General features: G+C 39.9%; 1 protein-coding gene across 1 annotated transcript in view; it reads right to left on the reverse strand.

Annotated features, from left to right (window-relative positions):
* dnah6 (dynein, axonemal, heavy chain 6) overlaps window positions 1–21,732 on the reverse strand; it is a 57,233-nt gene that overhangs the window by 22,442 nt on the left and 13,059 nt on the right. The window contains exons 35-58 of the mRNA XM_073471467.1: window positions 19,864–20,001; window positions 19,217–19,384; window positions 18,974–19,122; window positions 16,947–17,054; window positions 16,611–16,737; window positions 15,186–15,398; window positions 14,886–15,107; window positions 14,619–14,741; window positions 13,060–13,242; window positions 12,281–12,424; window positions 10,333–10,554; window positions 9,103–9,250; window positions 8,751–8,908; window positions 6,835–6,966; window positions 6,443–6,614; window positions 5,588–5,734; window positions 5,103–5,176; window positions 4,851–5,005; window positions 3,693–3,924; window positions 3,409–3,561; window positions 2,274–2,414; window positions 1,483–1,725; window positions 1,079–1,246; window positions 695–915 (exon numbers count right to left, since the gene is read on the reverse strand). Coding sequence (XP_073327568.1) covers window positions 695–915; window positions 1,079–1,246; window positions 1,483–1,725; window positions 2,274–2,414; window positions 3,409–3,561; window positions 3,693–3,924; window positions 4,851–5,005; window positions 5,103–5,176; window positions 5,588–5,734; window positions 6,443–6,614; window positions 6,835–6,966; window positions 8,751–8,908; window positions 9,103–9,250; window positions 10,333–10,554; window positions 12,281–12,424; window positions 13,060–13,242; window positions 14,619–14,741; window positions 14,886–15,107; window positions 15,186–15,398; window positions 16,611–16,737; window positions 16,947–17,054; window positions 18,974–19,122; window positions 19,217–19,384; window positions 19,864–20,001 — 3,941 coding nt within the window. The remainder of the gene's footprint in view (window positions 1–694; window positions 916–1,078; window positions 1,247–1,482; window positions 1,726–2,273; window positions 2,415–3,408; window positions 3,562–3,692; window positions 3,925–4,850; window positions 5,006–5,102; window positions 5,177–5,587; window positions 5,735–6,442; window positions 6,615–6,834; window positions 6,967–8,750; window positions 8,909–9,102; window positions 9,251–10,332; window positions 10,555–12,280; window positions 12,425–13,059; window positions 13,243–14,618; window positions 14,742–14,885; window positions 15,108–15,185; window positions 15,399–16,610; window positions 16,738–16,946; window positions 17,055–18,973; window positions 19,123–19,216; window positions 19,385–19,863; window positions 20,002–21,732) is intronic.

Genomic DNA, 21,732 nt, shown 5'->3' on the forward strand with positions numbered 1-21,732 from the left:
ACAGGATATTAGGCAGGACTGGATTTAGTGCAGCAATGCAGTAGATTACTGCTTGATGAAATTTAAGGTGACAGAAGGATGAGTCATGAGATGGTAGGGTAATCTCTCTGGATGCTGACTACAAAATATATGGGATTAAAAAACTAGGCCTAAATCTCACACATTTGGCAGAGTGACAATTGCGATTATAATGAAGATCACTGTTAAAATGTGCCACAGTGATTAAAATGATTGATGAGTGCGATAAATGGGACACAGACATGGTGTGAATACATTTTCCTGTTTGGTACACTTGATTTTTTGTAGTCACTTATCCTAGACTGAAATTGGATTAGGTTCGCTCACCAGCAATTAATTTGGATCTGACAGAATTAGAAAGTGTTTACAGATGACCATTTGCCACTGGTGTTGAATTAAATCAGTTGTGCTGAACAAATGATGTACTGTCCTGTCTGTTCGCCATGCTCTTATACTTGTTTATGCTTTAAATTGCTTCTGCCATCCCTATTTTTTTTCTGAAATAGATTATTAGGATGTGACATAATTAGTGAGAAGTAGGCTAGTAATAATGGAATATAAGATGAGGAGAGAGGGGCACTCTTATGTGACAACAGAGGCAGAGACATGTCTTCAATCAAAAATCTTTGAGGAAGGGAAGTCTGTTTTTTTTAGAGTGGGAGAGAAGCACACTGACTTGGAGTTGAGCAGGATGCAGACAGCCTCCATGACAGTCATGACCAGGTCTGGGGGTTTGGTGAGCGCCTTGATCTCAGAGATGTCAGCCTTGTTGAGAGAATTAAGGGCCTGATTGGCGTCCTCCAGGGCTGTCAGAGCCTCATCCAGGTCCCTCAAGGCCTGGGTGTGTTCAGCTTTGACCTTGGCCAAAGCCTCATCCTCTTGCACTACTTCACGCACCTGTGGCAAGGATTCATTTTTTGTTTGATACACACATATACTAGAGCAACGACAGAAGGGTATCAGGCTTTTTCAGCACTTTAAGGAGACAATAGACACAACTTTTGAAAGTTTTGTGTTAATCTCTTGTCTATCTCTCCCTCTCTCATATGTACACACGGACCTTGCCAGTGCTCTCCAGGTCTATGGCCAGTTTCTCCCTGAGGGCATCAACATCATTGGATTTTTGTTGCAGGACTGGCTCCTGAGCAGACAGGTCCACTTTCATTTTGTCCACAAGCTCATCGGTCTCCAGCAGTTTGGTCAGACCGTTCTTCACACGATCCCTGGCCTAGACATAAACACCCCCCCATACAGGGATATATTATGCATATTTTGCATGCAGGCATAATCTACAAAATTCAAGACAATGTGCATGACAGTGCAACATCCACAAAGAAGCTGATCATCGAGAAAAATTCTCTGTCCTCTGTAAAAATGTAAGGTAAAGATTCACCATCAATTCCACAACTGACAACTAATCACTTGTGCTGATAACTGCTCATGCATTTTGATGGTTGGACTCACAAGCGCTTGGTGCTGCCTCTTATCCTCCAGCATGGACAGGTATAGGTCGATGAGCTCCAGGTAGGAGGTAGGGGTAGTGTAGTAACGCCGTCTCAGCTCTGAGTAGAAGCGCTCAGCCATGTCAGTGACACTAACATGTATCTCCACGCACATGGCTAAGATGTTCTTTTTCAGCTCCTCGCTCCCAAAGTCCACATTCTGGAAGAAGGCCTGTGAGACAGAGAGCAGGGCCTCACGAGGCCACTGGGCAAGAGAGGAGAGAGTGAGATAAGGTTTCAACGGGGGTGAGGATATTCAGTTTTTATTTGAGCTTTTATTTATTTGTGCAGTGATTCCATAGTACAGCAATAGAAAGACAAAACGCAATAATAAAGACATTAAATGAAGATGAAAATTACAAGCTTCCTGTACAAAAGCAGGTGAAGTGAATGGTTGGTAAAAGAGAGGAGACTTGTGAAACAAGATAAGTGCAATAAGAAGAAAGAAGAAGGGAAAAATGATGTCAGAGTGGAGAAGAATTTACATTTTGGGTGTAGCTGCCAGGACCAGCAGCATGGTGTTAATGTTAGACTGAAAGTAGAATGGTGCTGTAGACTGGTTCAAGACAGTGATACATCCTAAAACATGTAGATAATACCTGTAACATGTTTGAACCAGTAATAATAATCGTTTTTAGATTTTATGGCTTTCTATGTATAATTGCAAAATCATCTAGTTTCACAATCCCAAACCAAGTAAATACACACATATGATTAGGTATATTCAGAAAAATGAGAGCTATCTCAGCATACCTGCACAAACCAATCGATGGTGCAGCAGTTGACCAGTGAGGGAAACATACGACAGCGGGACCTGAAGGCATCGCCCACGGGACTCATACACAGCACAATGTGCAGCTTCTCCCATACACGAGAGATGAAATACTGAAACACCTGAAGGCCACACACACACATGCAGAGATACCATAATTGCTGGAGGCACAGTCTCAGCAGCAGGTAACATTAAAGGCTGATATTTTCTTACAGCTCTCTTGGGGCTGAAGACTTTGATGGGTAACACTGTGTATGTGTGATGTTTTTGAAAGTTTTTAAATATCCTCTTTTAGCAACAGACAGTGCTCAGTCTTTGTTTTGACTGCAGCGTTTGATACAGATAATCCCTTTTTTTCATCTTTTAATCTTTTAAAAAAAACTAGGTTCCAATATCTGGGATTGTTTTTTACTGTTTTAGTCAAATCTCTCTTGAATGTACTTTGTGTTACTGGTGTGTGTGAGCGATTGTCTGGCACATAACCTCCCATAAAACCACAACGTCAATTTTTACACTTTGTTTTTTGTACGGATGAAACTAATATGATATGACAGTCTAGCTCTTTCCCCCTTTTTCCAATCTTTATGCTGAGCAAAGCTAAGCACCTGCTGGAGGCTGCTTCACATTTACTGCAGACATGAGATTCTGATCAAACATATCAACTAACTCTTAGCAAGAAAGTGAATAAATGTATTTCCTCAAATGTCAAATCATTCCTTTAATCACATTTCTTACCTCTGGGTAAACCACTATCCTTTCTGGCACCCATTGGAATCCATTTGAAAAACACCCACACTTGTTAGGTTAAAATTGTAATGACATTCACAGGTCTGTGCTCTTTACACACATCTTGATTCATCATCTTCCAACACCACAACTCACTGAGCTTGGTATCATCGTCTCTAAGATTAAATCAATTCTACATGCAACTGTGTAGAAATCGGTTTATATGAGCTATGTTCATTTTGGTAACTTTCTAACTCAATCATTTGCTCGGATCATCTTCACGGCGTACTTGCATTCATCTGCTTGCTGGCACATGTTATAGATCTACAAACTGGGCTACATTTTAACTGCCTGAATGATTTTACAGCAAGTGTTTGTTTCTATGCAAACCTCGTCCTTGTTCTCCTCACTGATTCCTGCCTCTTTGGCTTTCGGCCGGGTGGCAGCTAGTACTTGCTCCAGTTCATCTTTCTCAAAAAGGTTGGGCACCTCGCCAGAGTTCAGCATGTTGTTGATATCCTCTAAAAACTCCTCCACCACAATCTACAACAGGAAAGACAAAGTGGAGAGTAGAATTGGATGCGCAAGACAAAAAACCTATCTGTAGGCACCCAAACAATCTGCAGGCATTGAATGTTTATTATCTTTATGTCAACCAAGTCCTTCCATCATACCTGAGTGTCCGTAAAGAGGAACACCATATCTTTTCCCTCCACACCAGCCATCTTGTAGAGCCTCCTCAGGTCCTCTTGGAAGCTGTCATAGTTGTAGCCTCGACTCAGTTTGATCTCAAAGCAATAGTAACCGCTCATATGGGCTGCTAACCGAGTGAGTGACTGCTTGCCTGTACCTCCTACCCCAACTAGCAGGGCATTGCCTCTCTCATGGCGAATTATACGGGCAATCCTAGAAGAAAATAAATAAAATCACTGTCATCACTTGTAGAGAAAAGGCAGGTCTGCTGTGGTTATAAAGATATATAGAGGTCACAGGTTCCATGGAAGTGTTCTTTCAGGGGGCTTTGAGCAAGACCCTGCAGCTCTACCTTCTAACTTTATTCTGTTCTTGTTCATTTTATAGTTCTATTGTTAAAGCTACCATGTTACACCCATTTTGAGGTTCATACTTTTATTTAGGGCGTCTACTAAAATAAGTTCAAGTGCTTTAATGTTCAAAAAACTGTCCCTGTCTGTAACCTTTGTTTCAGTGCCTGTTTCTTTCCATTTCGAAAGGCCTATTCTGCTCTGATTGGTCAGCTCTCACAGGCCTGAGCAAGCATTCGCCAACTGTGCTTCTGCATCAACTCTGCCAGTGTTTTTGCAACCAGGGCGATGCTGGGGGCGTGGCTGAAGGTACTGACTGTGTAGTTGTGACATCACTACCTTACAGAAGCCCTGACAGCTCGTTTAAAAGCATGTTTCTGAATACGGGCTGACTGGAAATTCTGACTGGAAATCTCACTTTCTACAATATGGGACTCATTTGTGTGATGGTGCATGTCTTGATATAACAGAACTCATAAACATAACAAGAGTCTTATACACAAATCATTTCTCTCTTGACAGTCACTTCATTATCAGCAATAATCAAATCTCTTTTAAACACTAAACTTTGAGAGCAGGTTTTCCAGAGATAAATTTGAACACTTCAAATGTCTTTCTAGATATTTCTTTTGAACAAGCACCATACCGACTCTTTTGTGACTTCTTCCTTGGTGTGATTTTCATCTCACAGTTTGGACCACCTACAGCTACAATCCATTAACCACCAACTAAGAAGTCACCCGACAAGGAAATCTGTCAATTCAGCTGTGCATGTTTGCACGTACACACCTGGAGACATGCTCTATGGCATCCTGGAAGAAAACCAGCTTGGTCTCCTTGGAGAAGGTCATGTTGTAATCATTGAGGTAGTCCTGGAGAACAGCCTGAACCTTATCCATGTCTGTCAGATCCTCATACAGACGGTCAGCTTTCTCTGCACCCACCTACAAGTGAAAGTTGTAAGGTACTCAGTGTAAACAGAGAAATCAAATGTTTTCTGAACTTAACAAGCATTTTCAATAGGAGAAGTTAGAATCTGACCTTGATGAAGTCACCAAATATGATGGGCTGAGTCACAAAGTATGAGGGCTCCAAGTCAATGCTAAAATATTTGCCTGGAAGAAAGAGAGAGACAGGGTCAAAAAGAGGGGTATTCTTCAACTTGGAAAGATACAAAATACAACCCCGATTTAATACAAAGTAAGGACACTGTTTAAAATGTAAACAATTAACTGAATGCAATGATTTTTAAATCCTTTTTTGACTTATATTCGATTCAATATAGTGCAAAGACAAGACATTTCATGTTAAAACTAATAAACAGTCTTGTTTTTTTGTAAATATTTACTCATTATGAATTCACAAAATCCCAAGCGAGAGGCAAGCAAGAATAAAGAAAGGATAACTCATAAACAACAGGAGCGAAAAGATATTGAGAAGAACCACAGCTTCGGAATCAGGATTGTAACTGTAAAATGTGTAGAGTGACACTTTTATTATGAGGGTCTTTGTGACCGAGTTCTTACTGGCCATCTCGCAGACGATGGTGTTGAAATAGGTTTTATCTTGGTTGTTGATGAGTCGGTCGTGGAACACCCGCTGACACTCATGGCAGAAGAGACGGAAGATCTGGTTCTTGTCTCTCACTTGACTCGACTCACACTGTAGTATACCTGGTCATCAAGAGAGGAAAGATGAATGTAAAGGATAAAAAGGGATAAAAAGGGAGCTCATAAAATGAGAAAGAAAATGCAAACAGCCTAAATCAGATTCATATAAAAACAACTACTAAGGCCACATATGCAGGGAAACAAAACAGAAGATGCCATGTGATGCCAGCAATATCAGAAAATGACATGAGTGGGTGTTAGTTATTACCCCTCACCAACAATGTGTATTGCTAAAGGGAACTTTGTGTTTGGGTAATGCACTCCAGCTCTGTTGAACAAGTAGTGGGTAGAAAGCAGTCGCAGAAGTCACTTCAGCTCATCTTCGTGCTGTAATGATGCCTGCTGGGTAAAGGAAGCGATGGGGATAGAGGAAAGGAGGCAGAGGGGATGATGTTGCAGACGATTTGGGGGCATGAGGCTTAGACAGAGCTTTGTTGAAGTTGAAGAGATGCATCACGGCTGTGCCTCACGCTGAGGAGGTGCCAAGATTTAGACACTGTCTGTATCTGTCAGTTTCTTACAGCAAAGTTAAAGTTTATTAGAGGAAAAGAGAGGGTGTATATGCTTTATTCCTGAGTGAGTCCGTACTTAACATTAAAAAGCGTTTTTAGTGATGCAGTCAATAACCAATCCACTGATCAGGTCAATTTCCATGGGTGTCCAATGTGAGCATGTCTGTGTGTGCAAACAGCATGCGTGCTCAAGTCTCACCTTGGACACACTTGAAGAAGTCCCAGAGATTGAATACATAGTGGAACTTAGCTGGAGTGGGCAGCAGATCTACACTCAAGCGGTTGTAAATCCCCACAGCTGCATCCACAATCTGACGGGCACAGCCCTTCACCTCCTGGGAAAACTCTCGAAGGAAACCTCTCAGGATGGCCTGGATGAGGATTGGGAGGGAAAAGAGATCAGAGCAGGCAGGAAAGGAGGGATTAAAATAAATAATAATAATAATGAGGTGAAATGGAGGAATGAGAAAGAGCGACGAAGCTTGAAGAGAACACAAACATAATGCATTCTGGCAACATTATAATATTTCTGAATCAGTTAAGAACATTTTTGTGTGTAGTATGTGTGTCTGTGTATGTGTGCTTCCTCACACTGAAGATTTGCTTGAGGCTCTGTACTGAGGGTGTGGGAAGACACAGCATGCTAAAGTGGCGGATGAATCGGGGGGTCACCGGATTGCGCCCTCCGCCTGGTGGAGCACATGCAGCGGCAATGGTCATTTCCTTGAGGGCAGGAAGAAAGGAAGAAGAGTAGATTATTTTCCCTAAATTAATCATTTTATATATATTCAGTATGCCCAGCACAATTTTCCAGAGCCACAAGTGTCATCTTCAGGATGCTTGTTTTTTCCAACAGTACAAAACCCAAAGCTATTTAATTCATAATCACAACAGTTTGAAACACAACTGAAGCCATTAAATGACTATCAGAACTTTTGTTGATTAATTGTCTTACAATCTACTGATCAGTTGATTGACTAATTGTTTCAGCACTATTTAATATTTATTTTCATGCACAGGATAGCAGGTGTTTAGCATTTAGATGGATGACATTCCCAACATGAAAAGATCAGAGGAAATATTTAGGAAATATCAAATATTTTTGCCTTCTTGCAAAGTGAAAGCAAAAAAGTTATGTTTCAGTTTAGTTTGTTTCTCTTGCATAGCCACAAGAATATTCTCTTTATTTAAAAGATGTCAAGTACAGAAATATAATTTAAACGTAAAACCTCCCTCATCCAATCTGATCTGTTACAAAAAGAGTATTTCTTCTGCTTTGACGGCAGACATTCCACCATCTGGAAAGCTGTAGATAGCTCAGAAACTATATTAGCATTTCTGTCGATTTTAAAAAATCAATAAGGGCAATATGTGTTATATTGTCTCCTGAGGGAAACAAGTAAGACACATGTTGCCAGTCAAAGTAATAACATTCTCCATATGACCAGGTGATAGAGGGATGGAGCATAAGAGGGAGAAACAGAAATGGTCAGAATGCCTGCCAAGGCAGGTGGGTGTAAAATACAGTCCATGCTGATTCTGGCTTTGGTCAGTATGACCATATTGAATCCTGAACTTGATATATGTCATGACTAAAACCGTCCACCTAAAATATAATCCTTTATTCTGTGTGTTTGTGTTTGCATGTGTATGACCTTGTCTGTCTGTGGTGCAGTGCATTATCACACAAGATTCTGAATGATTGCTTATGTGCAACTTCAAGATCATGCATACACACATACACACTCAACTATATTGTACTGTAAGACATCACATGTAGTATAAAGTGCAATCAGTTTTGTGAGTGTGTTAGAGTGAGTGTGTGCGAGTGTGTGGGGTTGCAGAGTGCAAGTTAAATTTAAAAAATGTATATATTAGTAAAGAATAGAAAACATCGGTCCACTATACAGTATTACCACACTTACAGATGCCAACACAGAGGCACGCAAGATGAATGGGTTTCTTATACAAACGGACAAAATTCATTAAAAGTACAACTAGGGAACAAATTAAGTTGATGCTGACTGTGTTAAAACAAAAACCAAAGAGCTATATCTACACTTTTTTACTTAACAGAAAACCAATTCAATAATAAAAGGCCCTCTGACATTTTGGGAAATACGGTTGTTTGCCAACTCACCCAGTGCTTAATGAGAACATCGATATAATTTCCATCTCAGTGTGTTCAAGTAAAGCACCTGGACAGTTTAGTCTGGCTTAACATAAAAACTGGAAACATTAGAAACAGAAAAGGAGTATTGTGGCTTAATGAGCACTTAGACTATAGATTGGAGGTACACTGGTCCTACAACAGCTGAGCAATGTTCCTTTAAATGCTCAATCGAAGATCCTCTACATGTAGACTCATAAAAGCGATGGCCACATGGAACTGTAACAGCCATGAGCTGAACTCCATGCAGCCAGATGTCAGATGTATGCACATACATAACCATTAAGGTCAAATGCATCTTTATAATTTAGCTCATATTATTTGAATACATTTATACCTTGATCTCGTTCCAGAAGAACTTGTTCCTGTCATAGAAGCCAGAAAAGTCCTGGAACTGACGCAGTAGTTCTATCGGAGGCTGAGAGCCATAACTGTCCAGCTTAGGCATGTTCAGGTCATCCACAAACACCACTAACTTCTTGTTTCCAGGAGCACCTACAGGCAGGGAAAAGGAATACTGTATGAACATGGATTGTTAAAACAGAATAGTGAAGGATAACTGTATGACCAGCTAGATAAAGGAATGGCTAGATGAACAATCTCAATCAAGGACAATACCAGTTATTACACAGCTATTCTACACTGCAATATATAAATGACTGTGTATTCAACCAACTGCAAGCCAATACCCAAAACATTTTTTCTCTTCTTCTCCAGTTTGGACTCAATGATCTCCTGTGTGCATGCAGAGGAGGTCTGAGCAGAGAAGTTGATGTAGACTGGAAGGTATCCTGCCTTTTTCTGGATGCTGCTGAGAAGGCCTCGAGCCGCCACTGACTGTGTTGACAGACAATAACACGGACACATTTACATTTTGTATAAGTTTGACCTGTAACAACTAAAGTTTTATGTTTCTATAACCCTCTTGAATTTGTTCTTAACCAAACTTTGAGGATCTAATAGTTTAACACAAGAAAACATTCCTATAGTAGGAACTGAGCACCAAAGTTAAACTGTGATTCATTATTGGGGTATTTCTAATGGATTTGGCAATTATCTCAACAACCAATGTATGTCATATATTTTAGTTTAGTTTATGTGAGTAGGTGCTGTAATCATATATGATTAGATGTATTGATGATTTTTTTTTGTATAGTCTCATCTGTGGGAAAGATTTCCAGTAGCACTGAATGAAACTGAGGCACAAATATTTTATTTAATGTATTTTCCCTGTCAAATTGATTTAAGAAGTTTATATTTCAGGGTTTCCATTGAGGTTTGTTCTATGATTTCTTTGTTTTCTGTACATTATTTGCTGTTAAATCTAACACTTAACAACTTAACTTTTCACTAACAAGCCACTGAAGAAAATAGTTTATAATGTTAGATAAAGTGGGATATACTGCAATTCATTTTCAGTTGGATGTTATTTGTACACAAAAGCTCTGTCCAGTAACAGAGCACTTTATTTCAAAGCTTGTTAGAGTAGAGGTGAGAGAAGGTCTAGTAACCTGATGCTGTTTTGGTGAAAATGTAAGAGTTAGGCCTATTTAATCGTCAATGTTTTATCATGAACATACAAATGTATGTGTATTCTGTCAATTAGAAAGAAAATCAGAATTGGCAGGTCAGACTTTTACAAACAAAATCGTAATCGGACAAGAAAATTGCAACCGGTGCACATCTAGCATCCACAAAATGTTTCCAAACTCAAAGACAAAGAAGCATGTCTCAATCTTAACACAAGCAGCGGGTCCTGGCTAACCAGTGCAAAAAGCAATGAAAGGAACTTGCTCTTACAGTGGTACTGTCAGTATTCACTGAAACACCATTTGTGATTTTCCTCTATACAACCAAGATGCCCCTTTAGTGTCTTCTTACACATACAATATGTCACAGTGTTGCTACTGTTTCCTTACCTTTCCCACTCCAGTGCCGCCAGTGAAGAGTACTGAACGTCGCACAGATAGCAGTTTCTCCATTAGATAGCCATAACGGACAGTGTCTGTGGTGTGGACCAGCATCTCAAAAAAGGGCTGCTCCCTGTTGTATGTGAAGAAAGGTATTTTCTTCTCCCATGGCTCCAGGGACTTGTCGTTAAAGTTAATGTACACATTCCACAGGTTTTCATACTTCGGGAGCTAAAAGGCCCAGATGAATGCACATTAATCGACATGTATGACAATACACACAGAACTGGATAAATATAGTGTAACACATTCACAAAAATGCCTATATTGTGTCTATATTAAACTGTACGTATGTCATTAGCTATAAAACCTCCCTAGAGATAACGCATTAAAGAAACTATGACTACTCTGTTGTCCATTACTGTTGCTGATTATAGTGTCTGTTATGTCGTACTTTGGATGTTTCCCTGTGGCATGTGCATTTTTCTCTGCTACACTTGGCAGGGAGACAAATTTAATTTTGCTTTTCATTTATTCTGTAGAAACACATAAAGCAGGGAACTTTTGCCCATGGTCTTAAACGAAAAAAGTTGAGTACTCATATTCTTCAACTACCTTATTGAATCTCCAGGTAATATACTTCTGACATGCCACTATTTCTTCGCAAAGACACTTTATTTTGCTGTTTTGGTCATGTGTCCATTGGACGTTGCCGTAAACTAATGACATCTCTGTGGCGAAGCTGAGCCATTGTCTCTATTTTGATAGCTGTTTGCTTTTTATGTGACCTTTTACCACAAGCCGAGAGAAGTAGAAAACAGGTCAGTTTCAGCCCCACTTTCTATATTACTGTCTGCTGTTTATAGAGTTCATTAGTAGAAGGTAGGTCAGCTCAATTTATATAAATTATTAACATCAAAATACCCTCTGGTCACAATGAACAGACTGTTCAACCAAATTCTATGGTTCACATGTGTGGAAACCAGGCACACACATACACACACTAGTTACACCACTAGTATGTGTGCAGTTTATTCCCTCAAGCTTCACAGCTGGGTGCTGGCGTCATCTCAGGGTAAGCACACACAAACCTACACAAACAGTTATCTGATATAAAAAACATTAAAATTCAAGTTCAGCTCCACAGACAGATGAACAGATGTGGATGTGGGATGTTCCAGATGATGCTCTGCAGCCGTCAAGAATATTTTACTTACATGCTAACTCCACCGTCAGGTGAGTGAATCACTCTCCTGCCCTAGTGTGTTCTGTCTCTGTCAGTAAGACATCCCCTCAATCATCAGCCACTACTGCCAGCCAGGACAAACCTCTCAAACAATTAACTTTCCATTTCCTGTGAGGCTGAAAGACTGAGGGATTCATAATAGCAGCATCCACCTTCCATTATCTTTTTCTCTGCATCTCTTATTCACTCTTTACAAATAAAAATTATTCCCTCCATTCTATAATGTCCAATTGTTAATCCTGCAAGGGTGGCATGTTATAATAATGGTATGCAATGGGCTTACATAACCTTTTTGTGCAAAGCTGATTCTTGCAATCTGATTTACCTTATGTTCCTTGTAAACCCACTGAAGGAATTAGTAAAATGTACAATATGGATACACTTTCTTTATGTCTTTATTGCACACGAGTTACTGATATTACAGAGAAGAACCCTGTTTCAGATTAGCTGTGCTACAGCAAGATATATCCAGTGCCAAGAGTATTTTGATGTTATACTGTATATAATATGAGCTCATCTTCAGGCCTTTTCACATATTCCATTCCAATAACAGCAAGTGCTTTGGTAAATGGATTTGACTCTGAGGAATACAGATCAGGGTAGTGACTGTATGTCAATCTGTTATGCACATACAGCCGAGTGAAATAAAAAACCTCTATCCTGTCCTTCTATCTCTGTATGTATCTGTGTGTGTGCATATGTAGTATATACCTTTGCATCCCCGTTGTCTTCAAACTGCTCCCTAATGAAGGTGTCAAAAGCATCCCAGTGAGAACTGGTCAAGTTGCCGCCTACCGCCCACAGGTAGCAAAATATGAAGGTCTGACATAATACACTGTTGAGATGCTTAGAATCCTGACACCAACACACACACAAACACAAGAGATAGATTAAATAATGCCAGGATAAACTGTAGTTCAAAATCAAACACACACGTGACCTACAATGTGCTCTTGTCAATTTGTAACATTTTTAACATATTCAGCCTGCTAAGGGTCTGTTTCTTTGATCTTCTTTCTTTGAGCTAGCTGTCCAAAACTAGTCATCTAAAACAAATAGTCCTCCACTAGAAATTATGGTTTCTTTCTAGTGGAGGAAATTCTGGAAGGTCACCTTCAGCTAAATGCTTCCAACTGCACTCTTTCACAATACTGTGTGGGAGGACAATCTCTTAGTTTCTATATAAATGCAGGGATGGTCAATCAATAATATGAAAGGGTGGCCTTCACAACACACATAGAGGGAGTGTGACTTTAGTCTCTTCTCAGGACGTAAACGGTTATTTGTTGCTCCATTAATGGTCCAAATGTCATATATAGACCCTTAAGCACAGAATGTGCCTCAGCAATTTGTCGCCTACAACTTTTAGAATTAAGTGCTGAGTAATTGTGTAAAACCTCATCATGCGCACTAATAGATCAGTCTGTGTGACACCATTAACAGAACTCTACCTCTACTAAAGTGACAGTTAAATCTTGTGATTATTATACCATCTTGAGGTCTGGCCCTTCTTCGCCCAGCAGCAGTGCCTCTAGCAGGGAGCAAAGTGTGGTGACTTTACTGATGTCCACCTGAGGAATTGCCTGGGTGCCATGCTTCAACACAAACTGAAGACCCTTCTCCACATACTGCTCAAACAGCTCCAGCAGGTATGATCGCACGGCATCTGGGAGCTTGAGACAAAACATGGAGCGATGGAAGAAAGAGTGTCACAGAGAGATCAATGTGGGCAGTGGAGGGTGATGTTATAAAGTGATCTTTAAGAGACATGTATCCGAATCACTGAAGCAACCTTGTTAGTTGACATTTTGGGAAAAACATTTATTCACTTCCTTGCCTGGAGGTGGATGAGAAGAATAATACCACTAAAAAGCAAACTTACTTTGCTACTCGTTTCCGGTCTTTATGCTAAGCTAAGCTATCTGTCTGGCTGTAGCTTCATATCTAATGGAGAGACGTGAGGGTGGTATCAAATCTTCTTATCTAGCTTGAAGACAGAAATGGAATAAGCTTATTTCCCAGAATGTTAAACTATTCCTTGAACAAGGAGAGTGTTAGACAGAGAATTAGTGTGGGCAATGTTCTCCCTGTCCCCAAAAGATACAGAGAGACGGACTCCCTCAGTTAAAATAGCTCAGTGGGAATCAATACAAAATTAATTATACACTCTAACAACTACACAATTGTTCTGAAAGTGTAATCAAAGTTACCTCAAACAAGCAGAATGCAACAATTAAACTAAGAAAAGAAAGTCCCTTCTGGATGGTCTGTTAAAAAATGGACTTGGTTAGCTTAAAGGAGAGGTTGAAATACTCAAATACGGGGGATGAATGTGCAGAGAAAACAGGAGAAGGGAGTAACAAGAAAAGCAACAAACAAATGCACTGTTAGCAAACAGATTAGCCTCAGACATTTAGACTCTGTGAGAAATACACAACAAGAGAGGGAGAGAGAGAGTTCTAAAAGTTGAGGGGAGAGATGACCCACTCTCACTGCTGTGTTATGTCACCCTAAGCAGCTCAGGGCTAATGTTGCAAGCTATAACCTTTGATGTGATGTGCTGTCATCAACGTTTTTGCTGATGCTGAAGTTCTCCTGCTTGTAATGCCTGAAAAGGGCACATTACCTATCGTGTACCAGTGCACAAACAGTCAGGAACACACAGTCACAGCTTCACAGACAGAGAATACAAGAGCAACGATGGCAGGTGAAGGATGAAACATTAGTACTCAGTGATATAACAGAAAAGTATAAAGAGTATTTCATGTTTAGATGATAGCCACAGCTTGGGCTGTGATCACGGTTGCAGAGCTATGACCTGAGTAAATACCTGATAAACTTAATGTACCTTATATATTTCTGTATGTACTAACACTGACCTGTCAGATGAAAATGTACTTACGCAAACGTAATACTACTTTACAAGCACTCAATACTAAGCGCAAATCCTCTGTTACATGAGCATGCTTTCAGCCACTTTCAAATGGTTTTACAATTCCAAATATTGTTCTAAGAGATCTGTGAATGACACAGATAAAGTTTGTACAACCTTGTCTCCTAGACCGTTGATCCATGTCTGGACATAGGGCATCCACTTGAGCTCATCTGGGTCAATATATACCATCCCACAGCGACTGACTGTGGCTGGAGATGCTACAGCCAAATCCTGGACCTGAAAAAAACAGTTAATGAATGAGAACAAATGAGCTGAACTCAGAGCTCAAAATACTATAGAACCATGTTATAAAACACTAAAGAAGAGAGCATCACCCTTATTCTAGACAAATATTAAAGTTTCTCTGTGTTCAGCTCTTACCTCAAACATCATATGTATGGATGGCGTAAGTTTGATCCTCTCGCTGTTAGCCAGACAGAGCATCTTATTGTCGTCCAGCACTGTGTTCATGTTCTCAATCCACAGGGCATCAACTGGCCCGTCGCAGATCACCCACTTGTGGTCTTCACTGGTGTCGCTGACTGCATGACGGACACTCAGCGCCATCAGTCCATCACGCCACTCCAGTGTCAATGTGTTAACCTGAGCAGTTGAGGTAAATAAAATAAATCAATGTAGAGAGAGAAGCGAAGAAACTGTTCCTTCTCTTGTGTACAGTACCTCTCCGTAGAGCTCTCCCACTGTGACAGACTTTGGGTTGAGAACATAGGTCTTGACAGGTTGAAAGAAGGAGTTGTTTTCTTTGTGCTCTGTGCGATGGAGGGTCTCCAGTGTGTCTGCTAGGATGGTGTAAATAGTGGTCTTACCCCCACCTGTAGGCCCTACCAACATGACACCATGACGCACTAGCATGGTCTCATACAGCTGGATCACCTGAATGTATAAAAAGAAGTGGAAAAGAGAGGAAGTTACAAGTTAGGTACAATATCATAGTAAGACAAACACAAAGCATCCTCATTTTATTCACCTCCATTATACTGTGTTGACTGTAGAATTTTAAAGAAACCTCAAAGCAAGAACAACTAAACTGTCTGTGGGGTAGATACCACTAGAGATGCATTTTTATAAGTTGGGTGGACCAACCCTTTAAAAAGCAAGGCTAGCAATACTCTACAATCTCTATTATTGTCAAAGAATATGATGAAACTACAAACAACAATGAATTGATCCTATTAAAAAAGTATTGCCTGCATAGTCATAGCATGATGTAGCTAATTCCCCTGTGCCATCGACCTCCAATGTCCAAAAACCATTATAGAACATTAATGACATGGTTAATCAACCACATTTATGCAGTAAAGCACTTTTATCAATAGTGCTTTACAATTAGCATCTCATTTATCCATTTACACACACTCCTTATGAGCTATTGGGTTAAGTGTCTCACCCTAGGATTTTTCAACATGTAGACTGAAGAAACAGGAGAACGAACCGCCAACCCTATGATTAGTGGACAATCTGTTCTACCTGCTAACATGTAATGTATGTAATGTATTTTATGACATTGTGATTACATAATCGCAAGAGTTTATTTTGAGTTAGTCTCACATACACTGTTGCAGACAGTTATAAATTAATATGTGCACAAAAGCACCAAATGTGTATTATTTCATAGCTGAAAACTGTTCCCCACTGACGCAAAGTATACTCTTATAACTTTTGTCTACAGTGCCCAGATGTTATAAAAAATCTAATTGTTTTACCCTAATAACTCCTGTCTACAGTGCCCAGATGTTTTATGAAGTGAATTTGTTTTACCCAAATAACTCTTTTTGACAGTGCCCAGATGTTTTAGGAAATTAATTTGTTTTTTAAATATGAAGATTTACATCTTCAGCAGGAGTGAATGGACTTGGGGGGTGAGTGCCACAGCCAGGGCAGGGAAGTCAAAAAGTACTGAGGGATGGGCTAACACATTGTTGGTTTTGTCCTTTCATGGAATTTGTTAAAGTGAAGAAAGATAAATAGTAATGCTAGCCTTGTCTTCAAAGTGCATGCAAAGTGTTTTACATAGGTAAAATATTAAGAATGGAATAATTCAATAAATTCACAATAATAAGGAAACATCACTTTTCCCCCTTGTACCTTCTTGGTCATGCTAGCCAGAGGCTGCAGGTTTCTCTTAACCAGAGACTTCACGATGGTGGAGTGCAGCACACCGTAGTCATGCTCGGGGAAACACACACCGGGGAAGAGATCTGATAGGATACCACTGGAGGACGTCGGTAAAATGCATACACACATACAGTAAACACATAAACACAGAATGGAAATAATTGTTTTTACATGTAACAACATAAAAAAAACAACTTTTTTTCATTGTATCTTGTCTTAGTAGTGTGATGTAATAATTTCATGTTTTTTCCAGCCTGTGTGCATTTGGAAGCACCGTAAGTAAGATGCTTCTCTATCTAGGCTTACCCAAACAGCACAGCATCATCAACGAGGAACTTTGGCAGGTTGGAGTCTCTCAAGGCTCTGATAAGAACCACATCCTCACTGAGGTATGGGTGAGCTCTCTTCAGAGACCTAAAAACACAAAAAAAAACTCAAACTCAATCATTGCTTACAAATTATATGTAGTTCTTGAAAACCTTGTTATTCATCAAGCATTTTCTTCAAAGCAGGTTATCTGTCAAAGAGCCAGTATAAAGTTTTATTTTGTAGTTAAATCCTGTCCATGTCTTGTTGTGACTTTCAAGTTCCTGTCTTTGTCTCTTTCCTGCCTGTCCACCTGTGTTTTAATTGTTAATCATTCCTGTGTATTTATGCCTGTATTTTAGCCTCACCCTTTGTCTGTTCATCTGTTTTCATTCAGTTTCCCAACGTCAATCATGCATCTTCTGCATTCTCTGTTCGCAAGTCGTTGTTTTGTGCTACGTGTTCCTGCCTTTAATCCCAGTGCTTCTATGGTTTATACTTTATTAGGTTTTTTGTACTTCATTAGTTCTCAAATTTTCCCCTGCTTGCTTCTTCTGTTTTTTCTGTCTGCTAGTTATGTTCTTTGGATTACAGCTTACTTTATTAAAGCTAGCTTTTTGTTTCTTTGCCTGCCTGCATTGGTGTTCTTGCATTTGGGTCCTCATTGCCAAACTTAACAACCAGTGCATGTTTAAATACTTATTTAATACATTATGCAATGACCTACACAATATGAAAGGCTATATTTAATTGGTAGCAATGATACAGGACTGCACAGTAATCTTTGGTTAACAGTTTACCTGTTGTTATCAAATGCCTTGATTATTTACTTAATTTGAAACTTAAATTCAATTACTTCAAAAGTTACACCAGAGGCCTCTTGTCTGAAAAAGTTGGTGCATTCCTTGATATAAATATTAACAATAAGGGAAGAGTAATGTTATAATGAGCAAATTAATTTGTGCAAATTGGACTCATTACAAATACAGATGTAATAAGGATAATAAGCAGCCAAAATTAGCTGATAATTCAATATTACACAACCTGATCTCCACAATGGGCTGGCTCCACTCGATTATAAAAAAACAAAGTAAAAAACATTAGAGACATTAGAGTAGGAGATAATGAATGTGTGCTTCGTGTGGAACGAGCAGACTCAGAGGAGTAATATCTCGGCAAAGACAGACAATGAATCACAAGCCAATTACAACAGTTCCCAGAGCTTCGGCTAATAACCAACAGGCCAAAACATGACTTTCACTATATCTGGTCTCAAATCATCTATTCAAATCTGTTTATGCACCCCTGTAGACCAGGAACAACTGTGTTTTGTCTCCAAATCTCTCTTTAGTCTACCTAATGTTGTTACTCATCTTTCCATGTGTCCCAGTGCTCATTCATTTGAGGTTTGATATCCATTTGACTGAGTGAAGGAACTGCATACAGGTGACACAGTGAAACTCGTGTTTAAAGGTCCAGTGTGTAGGACTTAGGGGGTTCTATGGCAGAAATGAATATAACATTAATATTTAATGTATAATTACCTGAAAATAAAAATCATTGTGTTTTCTTTACCTTGGAATGAGCCTTTTATATCTACAGAGGGAGCGGGTCCTCTTCCACAGATTCCGCCACGTTGCACTATTTCTACAGTAGCCCAGAACGGACAAACCAAACACCTGCTCTAGAGAGGCCCTTTCACATTTTTTGTGTTTTTAACAGCCATTGTATGGGAGGATAAGACAAGGGGTTTGTTGGTCTTAATCTGCAACCACAGTGCTTGATGCCACTAAATTCTAAATACTAGACCTTTAAGTAAAGAAGAGCCAATTTTCTTTTATCAACCATAGGCTCTTATCCTCCTCTTATCCTTAACCTGAGTGATAAGTGATACCATGTTTGTATGAGACATTAACAATCTCTCACAGCACTTTTTGTACATGGATGCTAAATGCACTGAGGTTATTCATGCATGTATGTAGCAAGTCACAATTCTATAACTGAACAGACGTGTGTGTTGCTCTGACCCAGCCATGACCAGGACAGACTTGACGGCTCTCATGCCAAAATCATAGTGGTCCTGCTGGGACAGCTGCTCCGAGCACAGCTTGTACATCTGGGTAATTTTCCTTGCTAAGGTCTGACTGGACTCGAATCCCTCTGAGTACAAAATCACCTGGGGGGAGGGAGACAAACACGAGAATAATAAGTCCTTATGTAGAGAAAACAAGCAAGCACATATATCAACACACATGCAGACAGTCTGTTACCTCAGCAATGAGTTCATAGTTTGGCACCATCATGGCTATGGGTCTAAAGAGAGCTTTAAGGTTGTCGGGTAGCTCCGTTCTTCCAGCATAGACGGGGTTCATGGTGATGAACGCAGCACATGTCATCACCAGCTTGATCTCCTGGCCTTCAAATCGAAATCTTGACAGCTGCATAACACAAAGTGGAGTCATGCTCTTCATGTATGTGTGTAGCCGGACTTATGGACCTAATTCGTTTCTAATGTATGTATTCTGTTCTGGCTCCTAGCCTGATGGTCTCTCTGTATCTCCTCTATGGAAAATACAGTAATGTGACAATAGTTTAGTGGCTGGTATTCAGTTGAACTTGAAGTGTATTACATTTGGTCAAAGATATGTGCATCATGTGTCTGCAACATGCAACATGAGCGTTTATGTATTGTGTGATTTCCTATGGAATTCAAGGCCAATTATCTATGTAAAGCAAATTACAGGTGTTTTTGTAAAACTCACAGAGAACATATAGAGCTTAAGAGTTTCCTCAATACATTACTAAACATGTATATAAAACAGATGAGAAGCAAGAAAATAATTTTACAGTGACAAAGTCTGATAGCAGACATCACATTGGTCCAGTGGAATTAGTACAGCAATGTGTGCGAGTGTACCTTAGCAGCTTTGGCGTTGCGTATGGTGATGAGCTGCTGAGCGATGACAGACAACACTTCAATGTCGATGTGGTTAAAGTTGTCGAAACAACACCAAGCACCCGACTGAGCAAGCCCACTAAAGAAGCGCCCCATTATCTAGAGGAGAGAAGTATGACTGATTAAACAAAAGACTGACATTTGTGTATAATATATAAAGGTTTGGGTTGTCATTTCTATTTTTAAGTATTGTTTCATAAAGTGGGAACACTGAGGCCACGGGAGACTGTCACTAGCCCCTTTTAGATAGAAAATGCGCCACATTTGCAGCCAGGTAAAGGCTACAATCTGCCGCCTTGTTTATGTGAAATGGAGGTGTAATATTCCTCCTTTGCAAAAAAGCCGCCACTGGCGTAAACATGTGACGTGACGTGAAGCACGAAGTTGGGCGTGAACAGTGACGTAAAACAACTGCTTTTTCTCCCGGCGAAAGCCACGTCGGCTAAGCTCCTCGCGGACCTTTTCGTACAAAATACCATCTTTCACAGTCCCCGTGATCTGGTTGTTAATGATTCTCTCGGCTGTGATGGTTAGCATCTCGCGGATCTCAGCGACTTTCCAGTTGCTCATCTTGATGTCCGCGGATGAAGTGATGAACTGACTGCTGTGATCAGCTGTTTCCTGCTTTTAAAACTCCTGGCTTTGGGTCGCACAACAGTGCACACGTCATCGACACCTCCGCCCATGTCACGCAATTGCCGGCACATCGACGCCTTGGATTTACATAGCAATGGAGGCAGCAAAAAGTGTACCCTCCAAGGCATCATATTGGCAGACCAAAACAGACCCCCAATATGCCGCGCTTCCATCCATGTTTACCAGTGAAGACGATGTACATCTTTAAAGCTGCAGGGAGTATCAGCTAATTTAATTATGTGGTGTTACTTGCACCACTTCTGTGGGTAACACAAAAAACACTGTTTAAAGTTATTAGTATCTCATGGACGATTAAATAGTACAGTTAAATGTTGCTCAGCCACAGTGGAGGAGAGCTGAACAAAGCGTTAACACATAAAACGCACAGAGTACTGTGAGTCTAGCCTGGCTAAATCAAAGCCCTGTCTAACTCTAATACACAGGTGTCTGCTTCCAATAACTAACTACAGCAGACATGGAGAAAATGGCTTTCCTGCTGTCTGTCAGTTTGTGCTTTAAGCTGTACTGACTCCAACACCGCTGCACTGCAGCACAAAATACTGTTTAACATTTAATTGAAATGTGGAGTTTGTCTCAAGGTTAAAGGCCCAATCTGAAGTTTGGAGGCTTAGAAAATACATATATTTTCTTATATACATAAAATATTGGTTATAACTTATTACTGAAATAACAGCATTGTGTTTGTTTGTCACCTGAAAAAAATGAACGAAAACTAAATAATTGAGTATAAAGTATAAACTAATAGAAACAATTAATAAATGATATGATAAGACCTGTTCCTCAACATCAGGGTTCAAACTCTGTGTTTTGAATTCCGATGAGTCATCCCTTTTATTTATATTTGGATAACAAACAGGGCATTTGGCTAGATTTGTAATACAATAAAAAACACACTAAAATAACACATTTCAGGTCATTATCAGCCAGATGATACCTATTATCATACTAACATAAAACAGCTATGGGGCAGGAAAGACTTAATGAAAAATTGGATAAAGGATCAAATCTGGCTTAAGACAATATCTTGGTAGCACACAACTACTGTAAAAAAGGTTCGGTACTGTGTCTGTGTGCTTTAACTGGCACAGGACAGATGGCTTGACTCCTTTAGCAATAGTGCCATCTAATGGAGACACTTAGTAGGTACAGTCAGAGTGAGACAGTGCCTTCTAG

The sequence above is a fragment of the Pagrus major genome, chromosome 1 (assembly GCF_040436345.1).
Source record: "Pagrus major chromosome 1, Pma_NU_1.0".
NCBI classification, from domain to species: domain Eukaryota; kingdom Metazoa; phylum Chordata; class Actinopteri; order Spariformes; family Sparidae; genus Pagrus; species Pagrus major.